General features: G+C 36.9%; 1 protein-coding gene across 2 annotated transcripts in view; it reads left to right on the forward strand.

Annotated features, from left to right (window-relative positions):
• LOC149076091 (synaptogenesis protein syg-2-like) overlaps positions 1 to 20,520 on the forward strand; it is a 187,033-nt gene that overhangs the window by 150,022 nt on the left and 16,491 nt on the right. For both annotated transcript variants that reach the window (XM_089243618.1, XM_089243617.1), the window contains 4 exons: positions 2,038 to 2,241; positions 12,966 to 13,262; positions 17,474 to 17,764; positions 18,952 to 19,239. In XM_089243618.1, coding sequence (XP_089099744.1) covers positions 2,038 to 2,241; positions 12,966 to 13,262; positions 17,474 to 17,764; positions 18,952 to 19,239 — 1,080 coding nt within the window. The remainder of the gene's footprint in view (positions 1 to 2,037; positions 2,242 to 12,965; positions 13,263 to 17,473; positions 17,765 to 18,951; positions 19,240 to 20,520) is intronic.

The raw sequence follows: 20,520 nt of genomic DNA on the forward strand, positions 1-20,520 counted from the left end.
AATTTCAAAATTTCCTACGAAGAAAAACTTTCCTACGAAGATTGAAACTTATAATTATAGTAATTCCCCTCCTCTGCTGGCACTCACGGGACGAAAAATATTGGCCGTAAAAGTGGGGTGACCGTATCAGAGAGGGTTCCTGTGTTAATTGTAGTAGCTGAAATGGTTCTTCATTTCGGTATGAATGAAATTCCGACAGTATGAGATGCGTTCAAAATCATGAAAATACATAATTATTGGATAGATGGAAAATTAAAATTACATTAGAAATATTAGTTTACAAACTGAATTATATCTTTTGGAAAAAAATGATCAGTCGCAGTGTGATGCCCCGTGTGGTGTGGTGGTAAGATGCCCGTCCACCACCGTGAAGGTTGCCGTCACGGTCTCAGGTTCAACCCGCGGGATGGTATAGATAAGGTATTTTCTCTAACCAGCTTGAGGCGCCTTCATCCCCCTCCCCCATTAATAGCAGTACATTGCAATGTAGCGATGTGGTCAGAGTTGGTGTTTGGTGAAATAGTCGGAGTATGATGGGTTTTGCTGAGTATTTTAACTCCTTCAAAGCTTTTAAGCTGCGAGACTAAATCCATGGAACGATTATTCAGAAAATGGTAACCGTGAACGCATCCGAGGGTGACCGTTAAACAGGTGTTCGGCATACATAACTTGAATAGGCTTTTTGCCGGGATATTTTTATTTGACCCTAAAACAGAGGAGTGACCAGATCTGATTGGTGATCCATATAGGAGAGGTTTTACTTTATATCATTATTTTTAAATTAATTTGTGTTATTTTTATTTTACATGCGGAGTTCGTTACCACAGTATTTAATATTAGCAGAATGGAATAATTTTTTTTGTGGGAGAGGAGTCTCTCCTCTAATGCGCATATGTTTCTACTTTTTCCTCTTACCACGATTCATTTCAGGGTATGCCCATGGATGCATAAACCCCTGAATAATATTCTAGTCAAGCCAAGTCAATAGAATACATATTACGTATAATTTAATGTATTTCAACATGTATTAGGAACTCCTTTTTGCCACAAAATTTGACCCCAAAATCATGGGGAGGGGTTTCTTATATATTGATAGTATTATTGATATTAACAAATTATACTCAATTCCTAGTGATTTCCGATGAGAGTGACTCTGGTTATGATAATGAAAACTTGATGCGGCTGATTGTGATGTATCTGATGAGAGTAGTGATGAGGAAATTTAATGGTTTCTATGAAGAATACAATTTTTATGCCACATATCTTAAAATAAAAAAAAAATATTTGATGAAATTTTTTTCCAAATCTCAAGTCCAAAAAAATCAGGGGGTTTCTTATGCATACTAAAAAAATGGCAGGCCCTACATGAAATTCACCATATACAGTATATGGTGAAAATATCAAAAGTGTGTCACGACCCCTGAAGTCGATTTTTCAACCATGACTTTAAAAAAAATATTTCATTCGATTGAAAATCAAATGCAAAAAAATTCTTGTCAATTGGTTATTTGTTCTTTCAAAATAAATGAAATAAGTAATGAATTATAGCGTAAACGTATGCAACAAAAAGCACTTTCAACGCGATTTTCGCAAATTGTGGTTTTTGAGCTCATCCGTAAGATTTAAAAACAAAAAAATACTTTCCATTGGTTAATTTCTTAATCCGAAGTCCATTTTACAACTTTTACAAATTCATATTTCATGATTACAGTAAAAAATAAAGGCAGTTTGAAATTCATTTGATGCTTCATGAAGTATACAGATAATAAAAATGAATTTACTAAATTTTTACGGTAAAATTTGACTTAGAAAAAAAAAAGTTGAAAAAAGTATGGTATAAAAGTGTGGTAAAGGTATAATAATCAAATACTATAAAAATAAACTTATAAAGTGTGTGATTCGAATGATAAGCGTGCCATTGTTGCGTAAGTTGTTATTTGTATTTGTATACTATGAATGTTGACATATTTCTTATAATATTTCCATTTTGATTGATTTATTCTACTGAAAATAAATTTTAATGAATGTATTGAACAGGAAAACCATCACCATCGCTGACGTGGTGGAGAGAGTCCGTCTTATTGGACGATTCCTACGAAGTCAGTGCTGACGGCGTTGTCAAGAACGAGCTCGAGATTTCAGCTCTGCAGAGGCACGACTTGATGGCTGTATTCACTTGCCAGGCTTCCAATAACAACATATCTGTCCCTCTATCGAAATACGTGACCGTTGACATGAATTGTAAGTCATCGTTTTATATGTTATTTTACTGTTGGCGTTACTATACCTTGATTTACGATTTTCGCTTCTTGAACAAAAAAATAAATTGCTGAAAATGTTGCAACTTGCGAAAATATATTTTTTGACTACCACGAAGGGAACACGCGAGGAAATTTTTATTGAATATATAAAGCTTTGGTGTTATGAACCCGTACAAGAGTAAATATCGTTTTTAGACCATATTGCTTAATGCATAATTGTCTTATAACCAAAAAAAACTTATTCGGAATGGTATACGTAGTACACAATTAATTTTTGCCGCAAAGTAAGGGATTGTATTTCCGTGGTATAGCTATCAATGATTATATGAATGCGTAGTTCATATTCATCGAACATTATATATGTTAATTAGTTATTAACGTATAATTGATTATATGTTAATCGTTATTAAGTTTCCACCATGTTATTAAACATTGTGGAAACTTAAGGTTCATACGAAATTTTTCATGAAAAGCGTCCGAAAGGAATAAAAATTCCACGGTAGTTTCTAAAATTAAAGTAAAATGTAAATGACATCAGCAGGGAAAAAAAGGAAATTCATCTGTGATAGCGTCAACCAGTAAAATTATTATTTGATAAATAATTGATGGGTTATATAAAAAATTACAAAAACTATAAAAGTACAATATAAAAAATTAAAATTTTTTTATTCATTCCTCAGTCAAACAAATGTCAATTTGGTATCTGATGTACCTCTATTTATTTTACGGAAAAATTCCCTCCATGTAATTTTGATGAAAATTCAACGGGATATTGGTGATTAATTTTTTTTTTTTTTGTATTTTTGCATTATTTCTGTTAACAATGTACAAAGTTGTGAAACTTTGAACTGTCTAGTCATTAAGAAGAGTATGAAATTCAAATACAAACACAAATTCCACAACCAGCAAAATGTCCAATTGTCCAAATATCCAATCCAAGAGAAAGATGCCCATAACAAATATGGATGTCATAATTCAAAAATACAGCCACCCAATTAAAAATGCAATCATAAGAACTAAAAGTAATTTGTATTTTTGTAAAAAAAAATTCCGTGGTGCTAACATTCGATTTCCGTTATTCTATCTCACCTCACACCGTATCAAATGAGAAAAAAAATTGCATGAACGAAACAGAAAAAAAACATTAATGAACATTCTTATGAATACTTACTAAGTTCGAACTATTTTTCCATGACTCATGAAATGAGGATCATACCGTGATGTGAAAGTTTATTCAATAACAAAATTTCATATACATCTTGAAATTTGTATTTTACTTGAAAAACTAAATTAGATTTCTGTTATTCCGTCTCATGTAGCTTGATACCAAACAAAATGAAGAAACCGCATTACCTTGAAAAAAAATATTGAAGTTTGAAGAAAAAATGCAAATATATATATATATAAGAAAAAAAAATTGATGAATGTTCTCATGTACATTACTGGACATTTTTTTTCCCTCATCTCAAAATAGTTTGCATTTTGCCAAAGTCAGCGTGATTTTTTTTTTAAATTTTATTCGGAAGTGTAGATTAAAAGGGAACAGAAATTGAAAGAAAAAAATAATAAATAAAAATTCCAGATTCGAGCTTGAGAAACTATCAAAACACTTTCCGCTTTACGAACCCTTTCGTCTTTTTCATTCCCTAAGTTTTAAGCGAAATTTGCAGATGTTATTTTATTATTATTTTTTAGATAAATACAGTCAAACCTCGTTAATGAGTCACTCTTGGGAGAGCGAAAATATGACTTAGTAAACGGAGTGACTCGTTAAGTGGAGTAAGCCATAGCTGTGGCAATTCCAATTGGGAGTTCCAAAAAGTGATCCGGTAAGCGGAGTGACGTGTTAACCGGGTGACGTGTTAACCGGGTGACGCACTAACGAGGTTTGACTGTATTATCCGCTTTCTGCTTTTTTTCTATATATTTTTCTCCGTTCTGCAACGGGGATTACAACACCATAAACACCCTTGGGAGATCGGAATTGAAGCAATAGTTCGTATTTTCCCATTTGAAGGTGTTACCTGGCTTTGGATTCTCCAACCAAGTGTCCATTCTAAACTTGGACACGGGCATTTCGATCCCTGTCATATAACAGTTAAAGCATGGTTTGTACATGACAGACAAGGAATTTGAATCTCAAGAACCACAACTCATTGAAAATAGCATCTTGAAGTGACGATCATTCCTAAATGTAATAATCTAATTCAATATCAAAACTGCATCACGCAATTTGTATTTTCCTAAAAAAAAAATACTGTCATGCCGCATTCGATTTCCGTTATGCCGCGTCACCTAACATGACACCAAAGGAAAAAAAAATGGGAACCTCGTAGCTCTAAAAAATACTAAAGAAAATATGCTAAAAAAAAATTAATGAATATCCTCATGAATATTACTGAAGTTGGAACATTTCCTTTTTTCTCGTATTAAAATAGTTTGTATTTCGCCAACGTCAGCGAGATTTTTTTTTTTTATTCAGCTTTTAGATTCAAAGGGAGCAGAAATGAAAGGAAAAAAATAAAATAAAATGAAAAAATTCCAGATTCGAGTTTGAGAAATCATCAAAAACACTTTCCGCTTGACGAACCTTTCCGTCTTTTTCATTTCCCAAGTTTTAAGCGAAATTTGCTGGCGTTTTTCTTTTATTATTACTTTTTCTTTTTTAGATATATATATATATATTATACGCTTCTACTTTTTTTCTATATATTTTTCTTTCTTTTTAACCGTAATTTCAGCACCAAAACACGCTAGGGAGATTGGAACTGAAGCAATAGTTCGCATTTTCCCATTTGAAGCTGTTATTTGCCTTTGGATTCCCCCAAGTGCCAAAGAACAGAGAGAGATGAGAAAAGAAGATATCGATTACGTTCAGCGTATCCGTCTTCATTGATTTTTTTCTCCCCCCCCCCCCCACTCTTCCTTTTTACTATTTTCCTTTTGGAAGATAAGTCCCGCTAAGTTTTATATATAAAAATAAAATAAAATAGAATCCCCCTTGGAAAACCCTTTGGGATTCTGTAACAAACGGGCGTCAAGTTACGCTTTGCCGTTGCTTTATTTATAGTGTTATTTCTTTTAGAATCACTCCTCCAACATTCCCGTGGCGGTTCAATACAAAATAGTTATTCCTCTATATGACCGACAGAAAAAAATAAAAATAAAATAAGGAGCATTTCGTGATCCTGCTGTTCTCCCGTCGATGTTGTCTACTGATAAAACTTTGCCGGTATTTATTTTCGACCCGTACACCGAAGTGGCATCCAGAATTACTTTCGCTTGATCGAATCGAATGGGTGAAAACGATATACTCTCTGTGGGAACCGTGACCAGATCTTATTTATGTTTATTTAGCTTTTTATATTGCGCCTATTACGATGGAGCGAAACGTCGAAATGAGTGAGGAATTGCGATTATTTATTGTAAAACACTACATTTGGTTGGATCTTGGGAATTATTGGCTGATCCTACGATTTAGTGTTGAATTTACGAAAGTAGTGAATTTTTTTTTCCCCCGGAAGGGGATATGTTGTGGACTGTCATGTACATTTATATTGTTTTCCTTCGTTTATTGCGACATTATTCTTATGAAAGAGTATCCATTTTGAAATAAGAGAATGGTGAGACTTACGTATACGAAAATTACTATTGCTGGCAAAAGGACTCCTGCGAATTTGTTAGAAGTGTGATACATTATGATGCTTCAATTGTTTAACAATATTTCAGGGAATGCATTTTCATCATTTCTGCAAATACATTCCTGGAAAGTTGTGTGTCTTATTTAAAGTCTGAGAATAGGTAAACTGGTAAATGATAAATTTTTATCAATTCCCGAAATGGTTAGGGAAAATAACTTTTATAATGCCGCTATTATCAAATATTTTGCTTTACTTGTTGGTTCAAGTCAATCAGCTTAGAACTATGAAAAAAAAAAATTGGTTATTTCATTAAAATTGGTGCAGGGGTCAGAACATTTTGAAACTCCAAACAAATTCACTGCACATGCATTAATAGAGCCATTAAATTCAAATAATAATGTTTAGTTTTTTCTTTATACACATTTATTAAAACTATACATTGAGTTCTTTTAATGGACCAATAAACGCAGAGGATTGTTAGTAGGCATCAAGAAGAACACAAATTGCAATGGACCATGGTGTCGCAAACCACGTTGAGAGAGTGAAAAACGTGAAAAATTCATGCAGGCTCTGAGTTCAGAGGAGACGAAAAATGGATGTCAGTTGATCGTTGAATGCGATCGTGGGTTCACTCACCATATCTAACGTAAGCAGCGTCGCGAATCGCATGCGCTGGAGTAGGATCACGTGCTGCGGACGAGGTGAATTAGCGCTATTTTAATCAGCCAATTCGTTGAACATTTTGCCTATTCTAGCGTTGTATTTGTATTTATTGCAGTATTAAGCACGTGCAGCAGTTAGTTGTCTGTTTCAACGAGTATCGTGATGGCTAACTACACGAACGAGGAATACGCTGTATGCATCTGATTTATGGTCGAGCAGATGGCAATGGGTGCTTAGCACAGCGGATGTACCAACAGCAATATCCGATGCATGGCCCCCACAAGGGGTAGGCTGACAAGGCTCCAGCCCTGGGGCCCGGGACGATTTTCACTTTTTTTTGTTTTTTCCCGCTATAAATTCATCATAAAGGGGGCCCGTGAAAATCTGGTCGGGGGCCCGCATAAGATCCTGGCCTGGGGGCCATGATCCGATGAGGCGTTGTCCGCACCATACTACCTTCGCCATGATCGATCGACTACTAATGGGAGACAGGAACCTTTCACCCAGCACGGCGTGATGCAGGGAGACCAGGCAATGTACGCACTCCTCAAATGGAAGAAACCATGCTGCAATGATTTGGCGATTCCCCGTCTATACAAGTACACCAGCGGTTTCAGCTAAACTCGATGTCCAGCACACGGCGGTCTGGAATGTTCTGCATAATGAAAAGATGTACCACCTTCCACATCCAGAAGGTACAACTCCTAACTGAAGACGACTATCCCCGTCGCGAACATTACAGTTTGTACTCCTTATTGTACTTTTTATCGTTCCAGCCTGACGTCGAAACCTGCATTCGTTTTTCACCCTCTCAACGTGGTTTGCGACACCATGTTCCATTGCAAATTTTGTTCCTTTTGATCCCTACTAACAACCTTCTGAGTTTGTCGGTCCATTAACAGAACACCTTGTATTAATAAAATTTGAATATTAAAACTTAAATTGTATTAAATAGCAAATTTCGACGTTAAATATCTGTGACAATTTTTCGAGTTTCTAACATCGCAGCATATATTCTGGTTCTATTATCAAAGGGCCAGTGCAGTTGATGTGAACTCTTCCAACACACAAAGCAATAACTGATAGAGAGACTCCAACTAGTTTAAATTTTCACAAATGACAGTCCCAGATCAGAAATATTTTCATGTTGAACTTATAATTTATTTTAATCGAACTTTCATTTTACTGTTAAAAAAATAATAAATAAATAAATAACACTCTGAATTAACTTAAAACTTGACATTCATTAATATAATGAAGTGATATAATGAATTGCTCAATTAAACTAGTTCAAAATATCAAAGTGGCGTGGCACTACCAGCAGTGTAAACAACTAGCTGCATTTGCAAGGGAAGACAAAAAAGCGATCGAGAGATTGCAGCTCAAATATTCATAGACATTTGAGATAACATTGTGCCACCAAAAACCAGCTTTTGTACAAAATAACGGGGAGAAAAACTACAGTGCAACCTGGATATAACGATCCTCTACGGACAAAAAAAAAACTATCGTTGTAGAGGGGTTATCTTTATATCGAGAGGTGGCATATTTTCATCAATAGCCGTCAAATGTATGTTGTTGCTGGCATATTTCTTCTAAATTGACTTGCTAGTATCGACGTAAAAGGCATTTACAAGTATTTATGCGCAAAAAAAAAAATATCAAACGCATTAGTTAATTAATAAATTTCAGTTAGCTGTATTACATTGTAAAGTGGTTTTATGCAGAACACTTTTGTGTACTACACAGAAAGCAGCTTCAAGGCAATTTCATTAACACTTTCATAAGGTAGATAATACGAAATACCGCTATTATTGCACATCCTCGAAAAGAAAACTTCTGAGGAACAAAGGAAGGTGATTTTGGGCGAAATACAAAAATAAATTGTGTATATATGTTACGGTAAGAGCCCGAAGAGTGGTAAATCCTAGGTTTTACCAAGTCGAGTTGGTAAAAGCTGACATTTAGTCTCTTTCATGAAAATGAGTAAAAATGCGAATTTTCTCATTTTCATAAATTTGAAAGCTTGTCATTCATCAATCACTACGATCCTAAAGCTAATTAAGACCGTAATCAATTAACTAATTAGTCATTCAAATTCGTGAAAATTAGTAGTACATATTGTATAATGATTTTTTTTCGGAGCTCATAAGCTATCTTAGCACAAAATTGTTTTATGCCTGTGTTTTGATTGAATGAATATTACTATTTTTCTTTTAACATGCGCATATATTACTATCTATAGAGTGTTTGTGTACAGATGAAACCAAATGCTTACTAAACACCTGTTCTAAGAAAAAAATGTGAACCCATAACGTGTATTTCTTTTACACAGCGGCGTAAGTAGAGTACCATTACTTTAATTATCGAAAATTCAGGCCGTACAATAACTGATCAAAAACTTTCTATGCTAGTCTTGCCTAATTTAAAATCATGCGGAACTGAAATATGCGATAATTTTAATAAAACGAAAGATTTTAGAAAATTTCTGAGAATCGAATTACTGAGACAGTGAAATATTAGAACATTACTTATCTCGTCTTAAATACTTCGGAAATATTTGCCACGTCCAAATTAAATGTCCCTATCTGGTGTTGCTGTTGGCATGTGTGTGTGCACAGGCCACGATAGAAGAATTGAAATACCGTAAAGGGGGAATGGAATTCGAAATGAATATTATCCGTCTTTTAAAATCCATATCCTGCTTCGCAAGCAGGAAATTAGTCTTTTCAAAGCTTTTCTTCCGGTAACAATCCTTTGCCAGACGATAAATGCATTTAAGTACTTTTAGAGAATAGATAAGTACACGCACACACACATACGCAAGCGTACTTTTCAAAAGACCTCCGTTTTCTTCAGACCGGGTGCCATTGGAACCGTAACTTCATTAGGATGTGTCATTTATACGTGAAAAGGCTTTTCATATTCTCCTGATATTCCCGAAAGCGCTAACGGAACATATTTCGGAGACGAATATTACTTTGATTATTACTTCGAGGATGAAATAAATGACTGAAGAAATGGATTGCCACTTTCGAGATTACAAAGAGAATAAATTCAGGTTTTTAATCACGTCGGAAATACTCGATAAAATTAATCCTATGATTATTCGAGAATATAAGCCTGTGATGCATATTGAGTGAAAGGAATAAAAATGAACAATTTCACATTTCCTCTTGTATCTGTCGATACGAGTATATATAAGAAGGAGATTTGCGGTTCATTCGCCAGAGAATTGAAATTTTACTAGTTTCGCTATGATGTGGATTGCTTATAATGTACGGTAGGTTAATAATTACGCCCATGTTACTGGACTGCTTAACATCTCCTGCCAACTTGAAACAACACTATACGTTTATTCACAATTCACGAAGATTCACCCCCACCCCCTGCTCCATTTGACTAATGCTACTTAAGTAACTAAAAGTCACTCCGCAGAGAGGGAGCAGGCCTACAACATAATAAATATACAACATGAATATTCAAGCATTATCTTCTCCTTAGTTGACTAGTACTATTTAACCATACATGTACCTCGTACACATTCTTCTCCTTAATTTCTAACGAATTTGCACATGACGGAATGTGTATTCTGAGCGTATGTGTGGCCCTAACGTATTTATGTCGTCAGAATTATGCTTGTTCCTTGTTCTTACTTGTGCTGGCATCTGGCTTCCATATTTTGAAGTGAATAAAAATACAAACGGTCATTAATTGTCGCCATGACTCACATAAGGCAGAGTAGGAACAGACAGGGCTCTGGAGCACATGTTTTTTGTCTTGATTTTATTTTTTGTACTGTAAACAATCATGCATATTTATGAAACATAATTAGTTGTGGTTTATATTAAATAAAAAAATTATTTGTGGTTCCCAACGTCGAGGCGCGAATGCGAGCTGATCACTCCTCCAAAAAGTCTCACCACAGTCTACAACAGTAAATTAATTAATCAATGCACATCACTCATAGTTAAGAAAATGAATGGCAGATGGCAGCAAACTACACATAACAAACATTACGCAGTAATTTACTTTACGTTGGGTTTACAACACGTGCACGCATATTCCAACATATGCGTGACCAATTTGTTAGAAATACCACAGAGGAATGTGGACTGAGTGCATGTGTGGTTTAGTAGTAGTAGCATGCTATAGACCAAGGTTTCCCAAAGTAGACGATGGAAATAATCAAAAGGTGGTAGTAGCTACAAATCGATCCTGTTTACTTTCTACACTTACGATATCACTCAGGCTGTCTCACCCATTCCTCTACTGCAATTTGCTAATAACGTGAAGTTATTCTCCCCAGTTGAAAACACTAGGGAACTAAAAATTACAAGCAAACTAATTTCCAGTAGAGTTGTCAGCATAAATTCTATATTTCAATATCAAAAAGGAGATCAATTCATTTGGGCAGACGCACCAATACTTAATATTATCAGCTAGGCAAACAAAAGTTGCAGAAATTAGATACGTGTGGATTTAGGCATTGCAATGAGCTGCATCCTGGATTTTACTGAACATTATCGTGTTCATAGCAAAGCTAATAAAATTTCATACATGCTATATCCGGCGTACCGCGAATGTTATGAGCATACGTTGTGAATTATTTTCTGTGTGTACGGTCTGACTCTGGAGTTCTGTTCACAAGTATGAAGCCCTTACAAAATTAAGTACATAAAGCTTCTCGAAAAGCCAGAAGACTTTTTTCGAGGCTGGTCTTATTGCGAGAAATTTGAATTTCTGGGTTTCCGTTTGAATGGCGTAGAATCACTGCGGATCTGAAGATGCATTACAAACTAGTCGACCAAATGGTTTATCTACCTTCGGGAGAACCTTTCTTCGAGATCGTGGTCAGACGAGTTAACCTACGGAGACATCACTTCCAAATAAGAGTAGAAGAAATTGCTTTTTCCACTGATACAGATGCCGTTTGGTGAGAACCTGGAACAGCTTGCCATCAGAACTTGTATGAGCCACCTACACAAGATTTGCTTCCGCTATTGAAGATTTTGACCTGATTCCGTATGCGAAGGGTTTTCCCATCTGACTATTTTTATTTTTCATTGTTATTATTATTATTTATATTTGGTTTTATTTACTTTTCCAGTGTAAGTGCATTGCATGCCTTCTGGGGTTGTTGTAAATAAAAAAATATGGTATAGGGGATCCCATGGGATGACTCTTAGAAAGGGAGGAACGCAATATTTTTTCTGCCAACGCTAGGGGGAGGCGGTCAGAAAAAAAATGTGTTTGGATGACTCTGGGGTAGAAATGGTTGGAAAGTGTTTTGATACTACGCCATTTAGTGTCACTTTCTACTGGAGAGGCCGCAGAATGTTTTGCGAAGTCTCATTAATTCGGATGACTTTTCTGATTCACTAGTTCATTGAGTTATAACATAAAATTAATGAAGAGATGGTATTTTTTGGCCTGAAATATACTTTGAAATTGAATTTTCTGGATGTTAATGCCAAACTTATATGTGGAAAGAAAAGTGATTTGCCATCTTCGGGAATCGGAGTAGTCAAGGGAGGCTGCTATGACTCCAGTCAGCGCTTCACGCTACTAATGCGTGTTAAATGGAATTGAAAAGTGTGTCTCTAGTGTATTGGTTTGCGCACTTGCCCGGTATGCAATATGACTTGGGTTCGATTCCCGCAGGAGACAAATCACCTTTCTTTCCAAATATCAGTTTTGGCATTAACATCCAGAAAATTCAATTTCTCAAATAAAATTAATAATTATTGATTTGTAAATATAGCAGGAAAAAAAATAGTACTTTCAAGATGTTCAAATTAAGTAATAGCGTCATAGATATTCAATTTATGGGAATTAAGGTAATCAATACTTTCTGTCTCTGTCTTATAAGCACAAAGTATAAATCAATGAATCCGTATGACTTCTGGAATTGTCAATCTGTCTTTTGTGTATGTTCTTGAAAATATGTCTTCTAAGTAATATAGCGAGTAATACTCCCGTATGTAATCTTAGCACATGCAGCTGAAATTAACGTCTCTCAGCGGAGTATGTAATATCTTCTGCGGATATTCACGGCAAGTGTCTTTCTTATTTAATACGTCTACTCTTCGCTTGACAGAGAGGAAGACCGCCTCTTGACAGAAGATATAGTAGCTGCGATCGATCCTCGGTGGAGGATCTTCTTAGGAACGTCAGTGTTTAGTGGCATATTTAGTTCCCATGCGCAATAAGAATAGCCCCGAACGAGTAGCAACAATACAGTCTTAAGATGATGAATTATATGTCCAGGGAATAATTCGACGCATATTTAGAGGACAAATTTACTGATATAACCAATTTTCTATAGGTTATATAGGAAAAATGGCAGTGACAAATAGCTCTATTGATACATTTTGTTTTTGTATTTATGTTTCAATAGTTAGGCCAGTCGAGGTGCAAATAGAAGGAGATCGTCACCCGTTGTCGGCGAATAGTCCCGTGGAATTGGTTTGTAGAGCTACCGGTTCGAGACCACCAGCAGCAATGACGTGGTGGAAAGGGAATACGAAGATGAAGAAAACGAAGGAGAGAATATCTATAGATGGTTACGTCACAACCAGCATCCTCATCTTCACGCCGACCAGTGACGACAGCGGCAAATACCTGTCTTGTAGAGCCGAGAACCCTCTGATATCTGGAAGCGCTATCGAGGACGGATGGAAACTCGAAATAAATTGTGAGTAAATTCAAGTTCATATACTGGGTGATACGTATAGAACTAGCCCAATGAATTCGCTAATAATTCCGTAGCTGAAGCATGTAACCACTAAACATCACACGTGTCTTCTAGAAAACGGCAGTAACTTTCAACACCTGCTCTAATCACAATAAATGACACTCGTACATACGGTACATAATCCAAGGTCAGTTATACAACAAGCAAATAATTATACGCACGGTATCTTTTGTGGTGTGCACCTTATTTGGTGGGAGCCGGTTCTGCATGAATCACCCATATTTTGTAGGATTTCAGTTTATCATCAGAAATTTTGGAAAACAAACTTTATTATCACACTTGCATCTAAAAATGAACTATTGAGTTTGACCAAATGAAAATATGGCGAGGGTTTCACCACAGAGAGCAACAGACCTACAAACAGTACAAATTATAATTCAATCATAACACATCACTCACTTCACTTCTGAAATATAGATGGCAGCAATGAAAAATCAAACACAACACTACATACGCACTCAAGACTGTTAGGTACACACACAGTTACACTTCCCGCACAACTCACTAGGTAGTAAATCGCCCGTAGATGGTGATAGACCTGAGTTGTGCTGGATTTGAAAGAAAGAAAGAAAGTGATTACATTGTGTCACAAACAAGTTCATATCTTTATCAAACATTTTCACAAAACCAATCTGGCACGACATCCTTCAAATCAGCATCCGAAACTTATGGGTTTTTTTTAATGCGCTTCGAGAAGAAAATCAGTGAAGGTCGTGGTCATGGGTCCAGACTGTAACGTAGTTGTTCTCCAATAATTCCCAACAAAATTTGGCTCTCTGGAAAAATTTAACACCTGATTGGCTGACTGACTAACTGATATAGATGCATTTTCTCAGGGTGTATACTGAGAGTCTATTGACGCCCATAAGCTTCCTGTTAGATGCTGCTTCGTACGAGTTGGATGAAGAAGATTAGAAATTGTTTGTATTTTATATTTGAGTCTGTGCGTGTACGTGTATAAGAGTTGCGTCAATAAAAAACGATAAAATATACAACACTGAGCTGTACTCAAAGAGTCAATATGAATTAAATTAATTGAAGAATTGAAATCAATTAAGTATGAATTCGATAAGTTGTGGCTTACTTAGCATAGAAAAATTGGAAGTTGGACAGATAAGCTGAGTCTATGGGGGTCGAGAAATCTCTATTAGATGTTATAATCTACAGAAAAACCACGGACGATGTTAAGGGGCCGCGTAAAAACCTGAAACCCCGATGTTTTTGGCTTATTATAAATTAAAACCCCTTAGACTGAAGGTATTGTCGAGGGAAAAACCTGGTATGTTGTTATCATATTTATTACAATGAAGTATCAATTTCAAGGACACTGAGTAAACTCACTGCATTTTCTTGGTTACGCCAATGATTCTCATATGTAACGAATTTTATAACGAATATTTATAGTCCGATGCAATCTTTACAATGTCTTACAGTACGATCGCGCTTAAACACAGTATAAGCACAGAAAGACTTCGCACAAAGATACCGCGTACAACATACGCAATATTCAAATGGTTGCTATTTTTCAGATAGAAAATCACCAATAAAAAAGTAAAAATAATAATAAACCACGAGGTTTAAAATTTATACGAGAATGGATTTCTTGTAGTTTCTAGGCGTTTGACGATGGAATAGCGACATTTTATCGACAATAAAAAAAAAAAGAATAGAACCTTATTAGGGTTTAAGATAGGTATCAGTCTTCTGAAAATACTTTCACCTAAGTAATGCTCTAATATATATTGAATCGAGAAATCCTCAGATTTATTTCCCATTAAAAAATTATATTCAAATATTTCCCCATACATCTTTATAAGCCTCTATTAGGATACTCAATATCGTATAAACCGGTGAAAAAGAAATATTGTTATAAATAAAGTTAGAGTTATCATCTTCTTTCATAAATCCTATTTGAAAATATTTGAAAAAAGAAAAAAAGTTTATCACTTCAAAAATAACTCGCGCTCTACTTATATGAACGTATAGTTTAAGCAATACTTCACATAACTAGTATTCAGTGCCGTTTATGGAGGGAAAATTGAATTCGCTCATGCATGCTTACATCTTTCCAAACGTTGAACAAAGTATTATTCTTTAATTTTTCAAACATTTCATCCATGAAATAGAAATCTCAAGAACAGTCTTTGCATCTTCAAAGTGCTTTTCGCTTGAAAAAGAAAACAATATAAATAAGTAAATAGAAAAATTTTAAACGAACGAAATCAGAACCAAATACGATGGAATCGTATATAAAAGGCCGAAATCTCTTTGAATCTAAATGGCGCATCTAGTCTGAAACACTTGTGTGTGTTAAACCTTTCTAAGTGGGAATTTGAGCGGAATTATGTGATTTTCTCTCGGAAATCTTTGAAGAAAATCGAGCCCGAGATTCTTTTTGTACTCGAGAGATTGACGTTTGTTGTTGCCGTTTTTGTTGTTGCACTGCAGTGCAAAGATACCGCGGTCCAGTGGATTCTAAATCTCACGGAGCAAAATGAAACGTAAAACGAGAGCAACCTCATAGGATTATCTATGATATTTTCTGGTTGTTAACGCAATGCATTTCATTTTATAGGATTTTATTTTTGAAATGAATGGCCGTTATTCAGTTATGGTCTTCAAATATGATATGATTCCAGACAGTATGTCAAAAATGCATTGTCTTTACGAGACGTGAAATCATATGCTTCACGGATAGGGTGCATATAAGTTGAGTTACGGTCATAGGTATGATGTATTTTAAAATTCTATGGATTTTTTATGATAATTTGAAGTTGAACGTAGAAAAAGAAATCATGCTGCTACATATTCTGGATTCAAAAATAACACTTGATCGAAACGTTTGTTTTTTTTCCATGCAATCATCGTAAGTGTTTAATAAGACAGATTTAGACTTTGGAAATATTTAAACATACGATTTGATTTGAGAACACAATTGGGTGCACAACTTCCGTCCCGAACGCTGGGTGACGAGAGGGTTCCATCTGTCCAGCGAAAGTTTTTGAAAAGTACGGTACGCTTCCGGTATAACCATAACACTGATTATTGTCGCCAGATTGGCACATTTTGGCTCATTTTTTCAGCGCGCCTTTAGTGCGATACTATGCTTCCATATCGTCTTTAATCCTAAGCCAAAACTGACTACTGAAAAACAAATTGATAGATTCATATTTATAGTATGTCAAAATGTTTTTAACCCTTTGACTGAATTGTAAAATTTTTCTGATCCGCATTATAACGGCCACATTGGAAATCACTAAAACTTCTAGAATATGCCACCTACTTTCAAGAATTTTTTTTTTCCGATTGAGAGGTGATAAATGCTTGCCCCCCCCCCCCCAATACAAAAAAAACCAAGAAAGAGGAATGCTGTAGGCCTACGCAATAATACTATATTACCTCGAAGGTAACAGAAAAACATCTCGTCTCTCTCCTTCTGTTTACAGACTTTGAGCAAAAGCTGACCTCGCCCAGACAAGTAAGACCTCGAAGGCAAGTGAAGTTGACTGTTATGATCAAAAAATTGTCGAATGCAAGTACAGTTGCTAATAACTGCCTAAGATTTCGCCAAAAGCATGTAAAGTTGCTAATAACTGCTTGAACAGTAATTTATCAAATAATGTCTTATTGTGAAATTGAAGCCGGGATTTCATTTTGTTGAACGTAGAGGTTACTTCCCGTGACCTGCTGAGAATTCATTTTCATCTGTATTGTTGAAACGTTCATAAATATTTCCATTCATTTTAAATTTTCTATATTTTGTGAATATTTCCGCCTTGAAAAATGCATTTCCGTATGAAATGTATACACCATGAAAAACATAGGAAAATTATATTGTAAATCTTACCCTCCAGTTATCACACTTCGCTGCTGTTCTTTCAATCGTATACCATTAAAGAAAAAATCTCTAGAAATTCTCTTTTGAGAATCGTGCTGATACCGTTTATGCTATACACATAAATAATTCATCAATTATGCAAGCCGAATTCTTCGATAGACATGTATATATTCCTGGATTCCATGTTAGTATTACAGGAATTTCTCTTAGAATTGTTATTATATCTTTCATCTTTTTCAGAAAGCTCTTGAATTCATTGCATTTTTGTCGATGGTTTTTTTGTTACGACTCATATATCTTGTGTATTTTGCAGATGTCCCACAGCTTACATTACACTTGGGAAGTAAACTGCGTCATTCACACATTCAAGAAAGCAATGACGTCTATTTCGAATGTAACATCCGCGCTAGTCCTTGGGTGTCCGAAATCGGATGGAAGTTCGAAGGCAGGGAGCTGCACACAAACGTCACGGCTGGTGTTATCGTTAGCAACCAGAGCCTGGTGCTACAGAAAGTATCGAAATCGAGTAGAGGGAGATACACGTGCACAGCCACAAATTCAGAAGGACAGGGAGAAAGCAATGAAGTTTTTCTACGTGTACAATGTGAGTCGCTATTATTAATTCTTCGATAGCAAAGCACAATACACACAATGTATCCAAGTCAAAACAAATAATACACTGGCTTCGAAATGTTAAGCACGCGACGGCTTATATAACATAAATACACCACTTTAATCGTGTCCCCCTGGATTGGACGGTTAGAAGAGCGTGGTATTCGAACGTACAAAGTCCCTTCATGTGAAGCCTTTGGCGTACACTACTGGCAAATATTGTCTTACCAAATGATGCTTCGACCGTGGATGCAACAGCTGTGGAGGTCACTCGTTGATTCCGCTTAGCTACTACAGCAATATTCTACTACTACTAAACCAAAAGTACACTTCGTCTATATTCCTCTGCGGAACTTCTAACGAATTAGTACATGTACGTATTGTGAACCTAACATGAAGTTTGTTTTTGTGTAATGCGCTGCCATCTATTTTTCGAACTATGGGTGTGATGATTGAAGATTTGTATGGTTGTGGGCCTCCTTGTGTGAGAGTTTTCAATGGGGATATCGGCTCGCATTTGCACCTCGAAACATCAGAGGAGACGGTAACACTTGGTCGGCTACAGACACACACAGTGGCGGTTCGAAAAAAAAAATCTCTACCCGTGAGGGACCTATTTTTGGCTCCCTCTCCAGACGTTTTTTTTGTCGATAAAGTTTTTTTTCGGTACCTCTTCTAGAGTGGGCCAAGAACCGTCCCCGGGCGATCGGGCACAGGTCTCCGGACAGCTGTTTGACGTGTTTAGAAATGTTTCCATAATCGGTGTATTGCTAAAGTAGCAAATTGAATCAATGACCGGCCTCCACAACCGTTACATCCATGGTTGCCAGCGTCACTGGGTAACACAATATCTACCATTACTGTGCTCCGAAGGCTCCATATAAAGAGACTGTACGTCCGAGTACCACGTACCGGTGTTCTACTAACTGCCAATCCAGGGATACTATTAAAATGGTGTGTCTTATGTTATATTAGCCATCGCGTGCTCAACTTTTGAAAGCCAATTTACGTAATTTCTCGTTCTTTCTGAAGAATATCCACAATCGTGTAATTTATGGGGGGGGGGGGGGGGGGGAGGGTTGAAATAAATTTAATTGTTCATAACATTGTACAATGATTGTCTGAGCTTGCATAATATGCATTGTGGTTGACGTTTGTAAATATTCTGATTTGTTTCAGACGCCCCAATGTGTAAACCTAGTCAAAAGATAATCTACGGAGCGGCTCGCCACGAAGCTGTGAGAGTGACTTGCGAGGTCGAATCAGATCCGAGAGAAGTCAGTTTCAAGTGGGAGTTCAACAATACAGCAGAGAGCTTGGAGGTCGTGACGTTCGTGAATGATGCCACGACAAGCGTTGCGACATACATTCCGAGAACAGAGTTCGATTACGGAACTCTACTGTGTTGGGGCTCCAATATCGTCGGATTTCAAAAAGACCCTTGCATTTACACTATAGTGCCAGCTGGTGAGACATTTTCTCGTTCATCAGTTCTTACATTTTCATTTCTAAAAGAAAATATTTCATACTTTGGTTCTACAGGTTATATATATACACACTGCTGGCCACCCAAATTGCAACACCAAGAAAGACAAGAGATATCGCAACAATATTTATTTTGTAGATAACATGTTGACCAAGCATCAAATGATTAAATTTATAGACTTCTGTGAAGTGTGGTTCCTGCCAAAATCAGTAGCCAGAGTAGCCGCCATTGTTGGAGATCACTGCTGCCACACGCCTCGGCATTGATTCAAAGAGACTTTGGATGTGTTCTTGGGGTACAGCAGACCAAGCAGCTTCCACGCGTTGCCAAAGTTGATCTGGTGTGGCAGCTGGGGATGTAATCTGGGTCAATCGTTGAGCAACCATGGACCACATGTTTTCTATCGGCGAAAGATCCGGAGAGCGAGCTGGCCAGGGAAGCAATTCAATCTGGCGATTGACGAAGAACCTTTGGACAATGCGTGCCACGTGTGGTCGCGCATTATCCTGTTGAAATATGGCTGTGGGCAAGCCCTGAAGGTAAGGAAGGACAACTGGCTCCAACACCTCGGAGATGTAGCGCTGGCTTTTTAAAGTACCGGCAATGCGTACTAGAGGAGTGCGAGAGTGATATCCAATACCGCCCCATACCATAATACCCTGTGCAGGACCAGTGTGGCGGTGCATAACGCAGCTGTTGAGCATCCTCTCTCCACGGTGTCTTCAGACTCGAATCCGACCATCGTGGTGTTGCAGACAGAAGCGTGACTCGTCAGTAAAGACAATTTCATTCCATTTTGCCGTCCACATCCTTCTTTCATCGCACCATTGGCGGCGGAGACGTCTGTGGTTCTGCGTCAAGGGTAGACGAAGCAATGGACGTCTTGCGGACAGACCACTCTGCTGTAAACGGCGTCGAATGGAACGCGCAGACACTGGATGATGCGGTACAGACTGAATGTGCTGTGCTATGGTTCGTGATGTGGCTGAGCGATCCGTCACTGCCATACGCACAATACGCCTGTCATCACGTGAAGTGGTGCACTGAGGTGGATGCGATCGAACACGTCGGTCTGTCGTACCCTCCTGCATCCAACGATCACATATCCGCATTACAGTTGTTTGGTTTCGTCCAACACGACTGCCGATTTCCCTGAAAGATAATCTACAATCTCGGTAGGCTACTATCCTTCCTCTGTCGAACTCGGATACTTGATCAAAAGATGATCGCTGTTTTCTACGAAGCATAATTGATCGTTTCTT

Source organism: Pholcus phalangioides, unplaced genomic scaffold (assembly GCF_987345545.1).
Source record: "Pholcus phalangioides strain wild (caught in Gottingen) unplaced genomic scaffold, Ppha-v1.0 ptg000015l_1, whole genome shotgun sequence".
NCBI lineage: Eukaryota > Metazoa > Arthropoda > Arachnida > Araneae > Pholcidae > Pholcus > Pholcus phalangioides.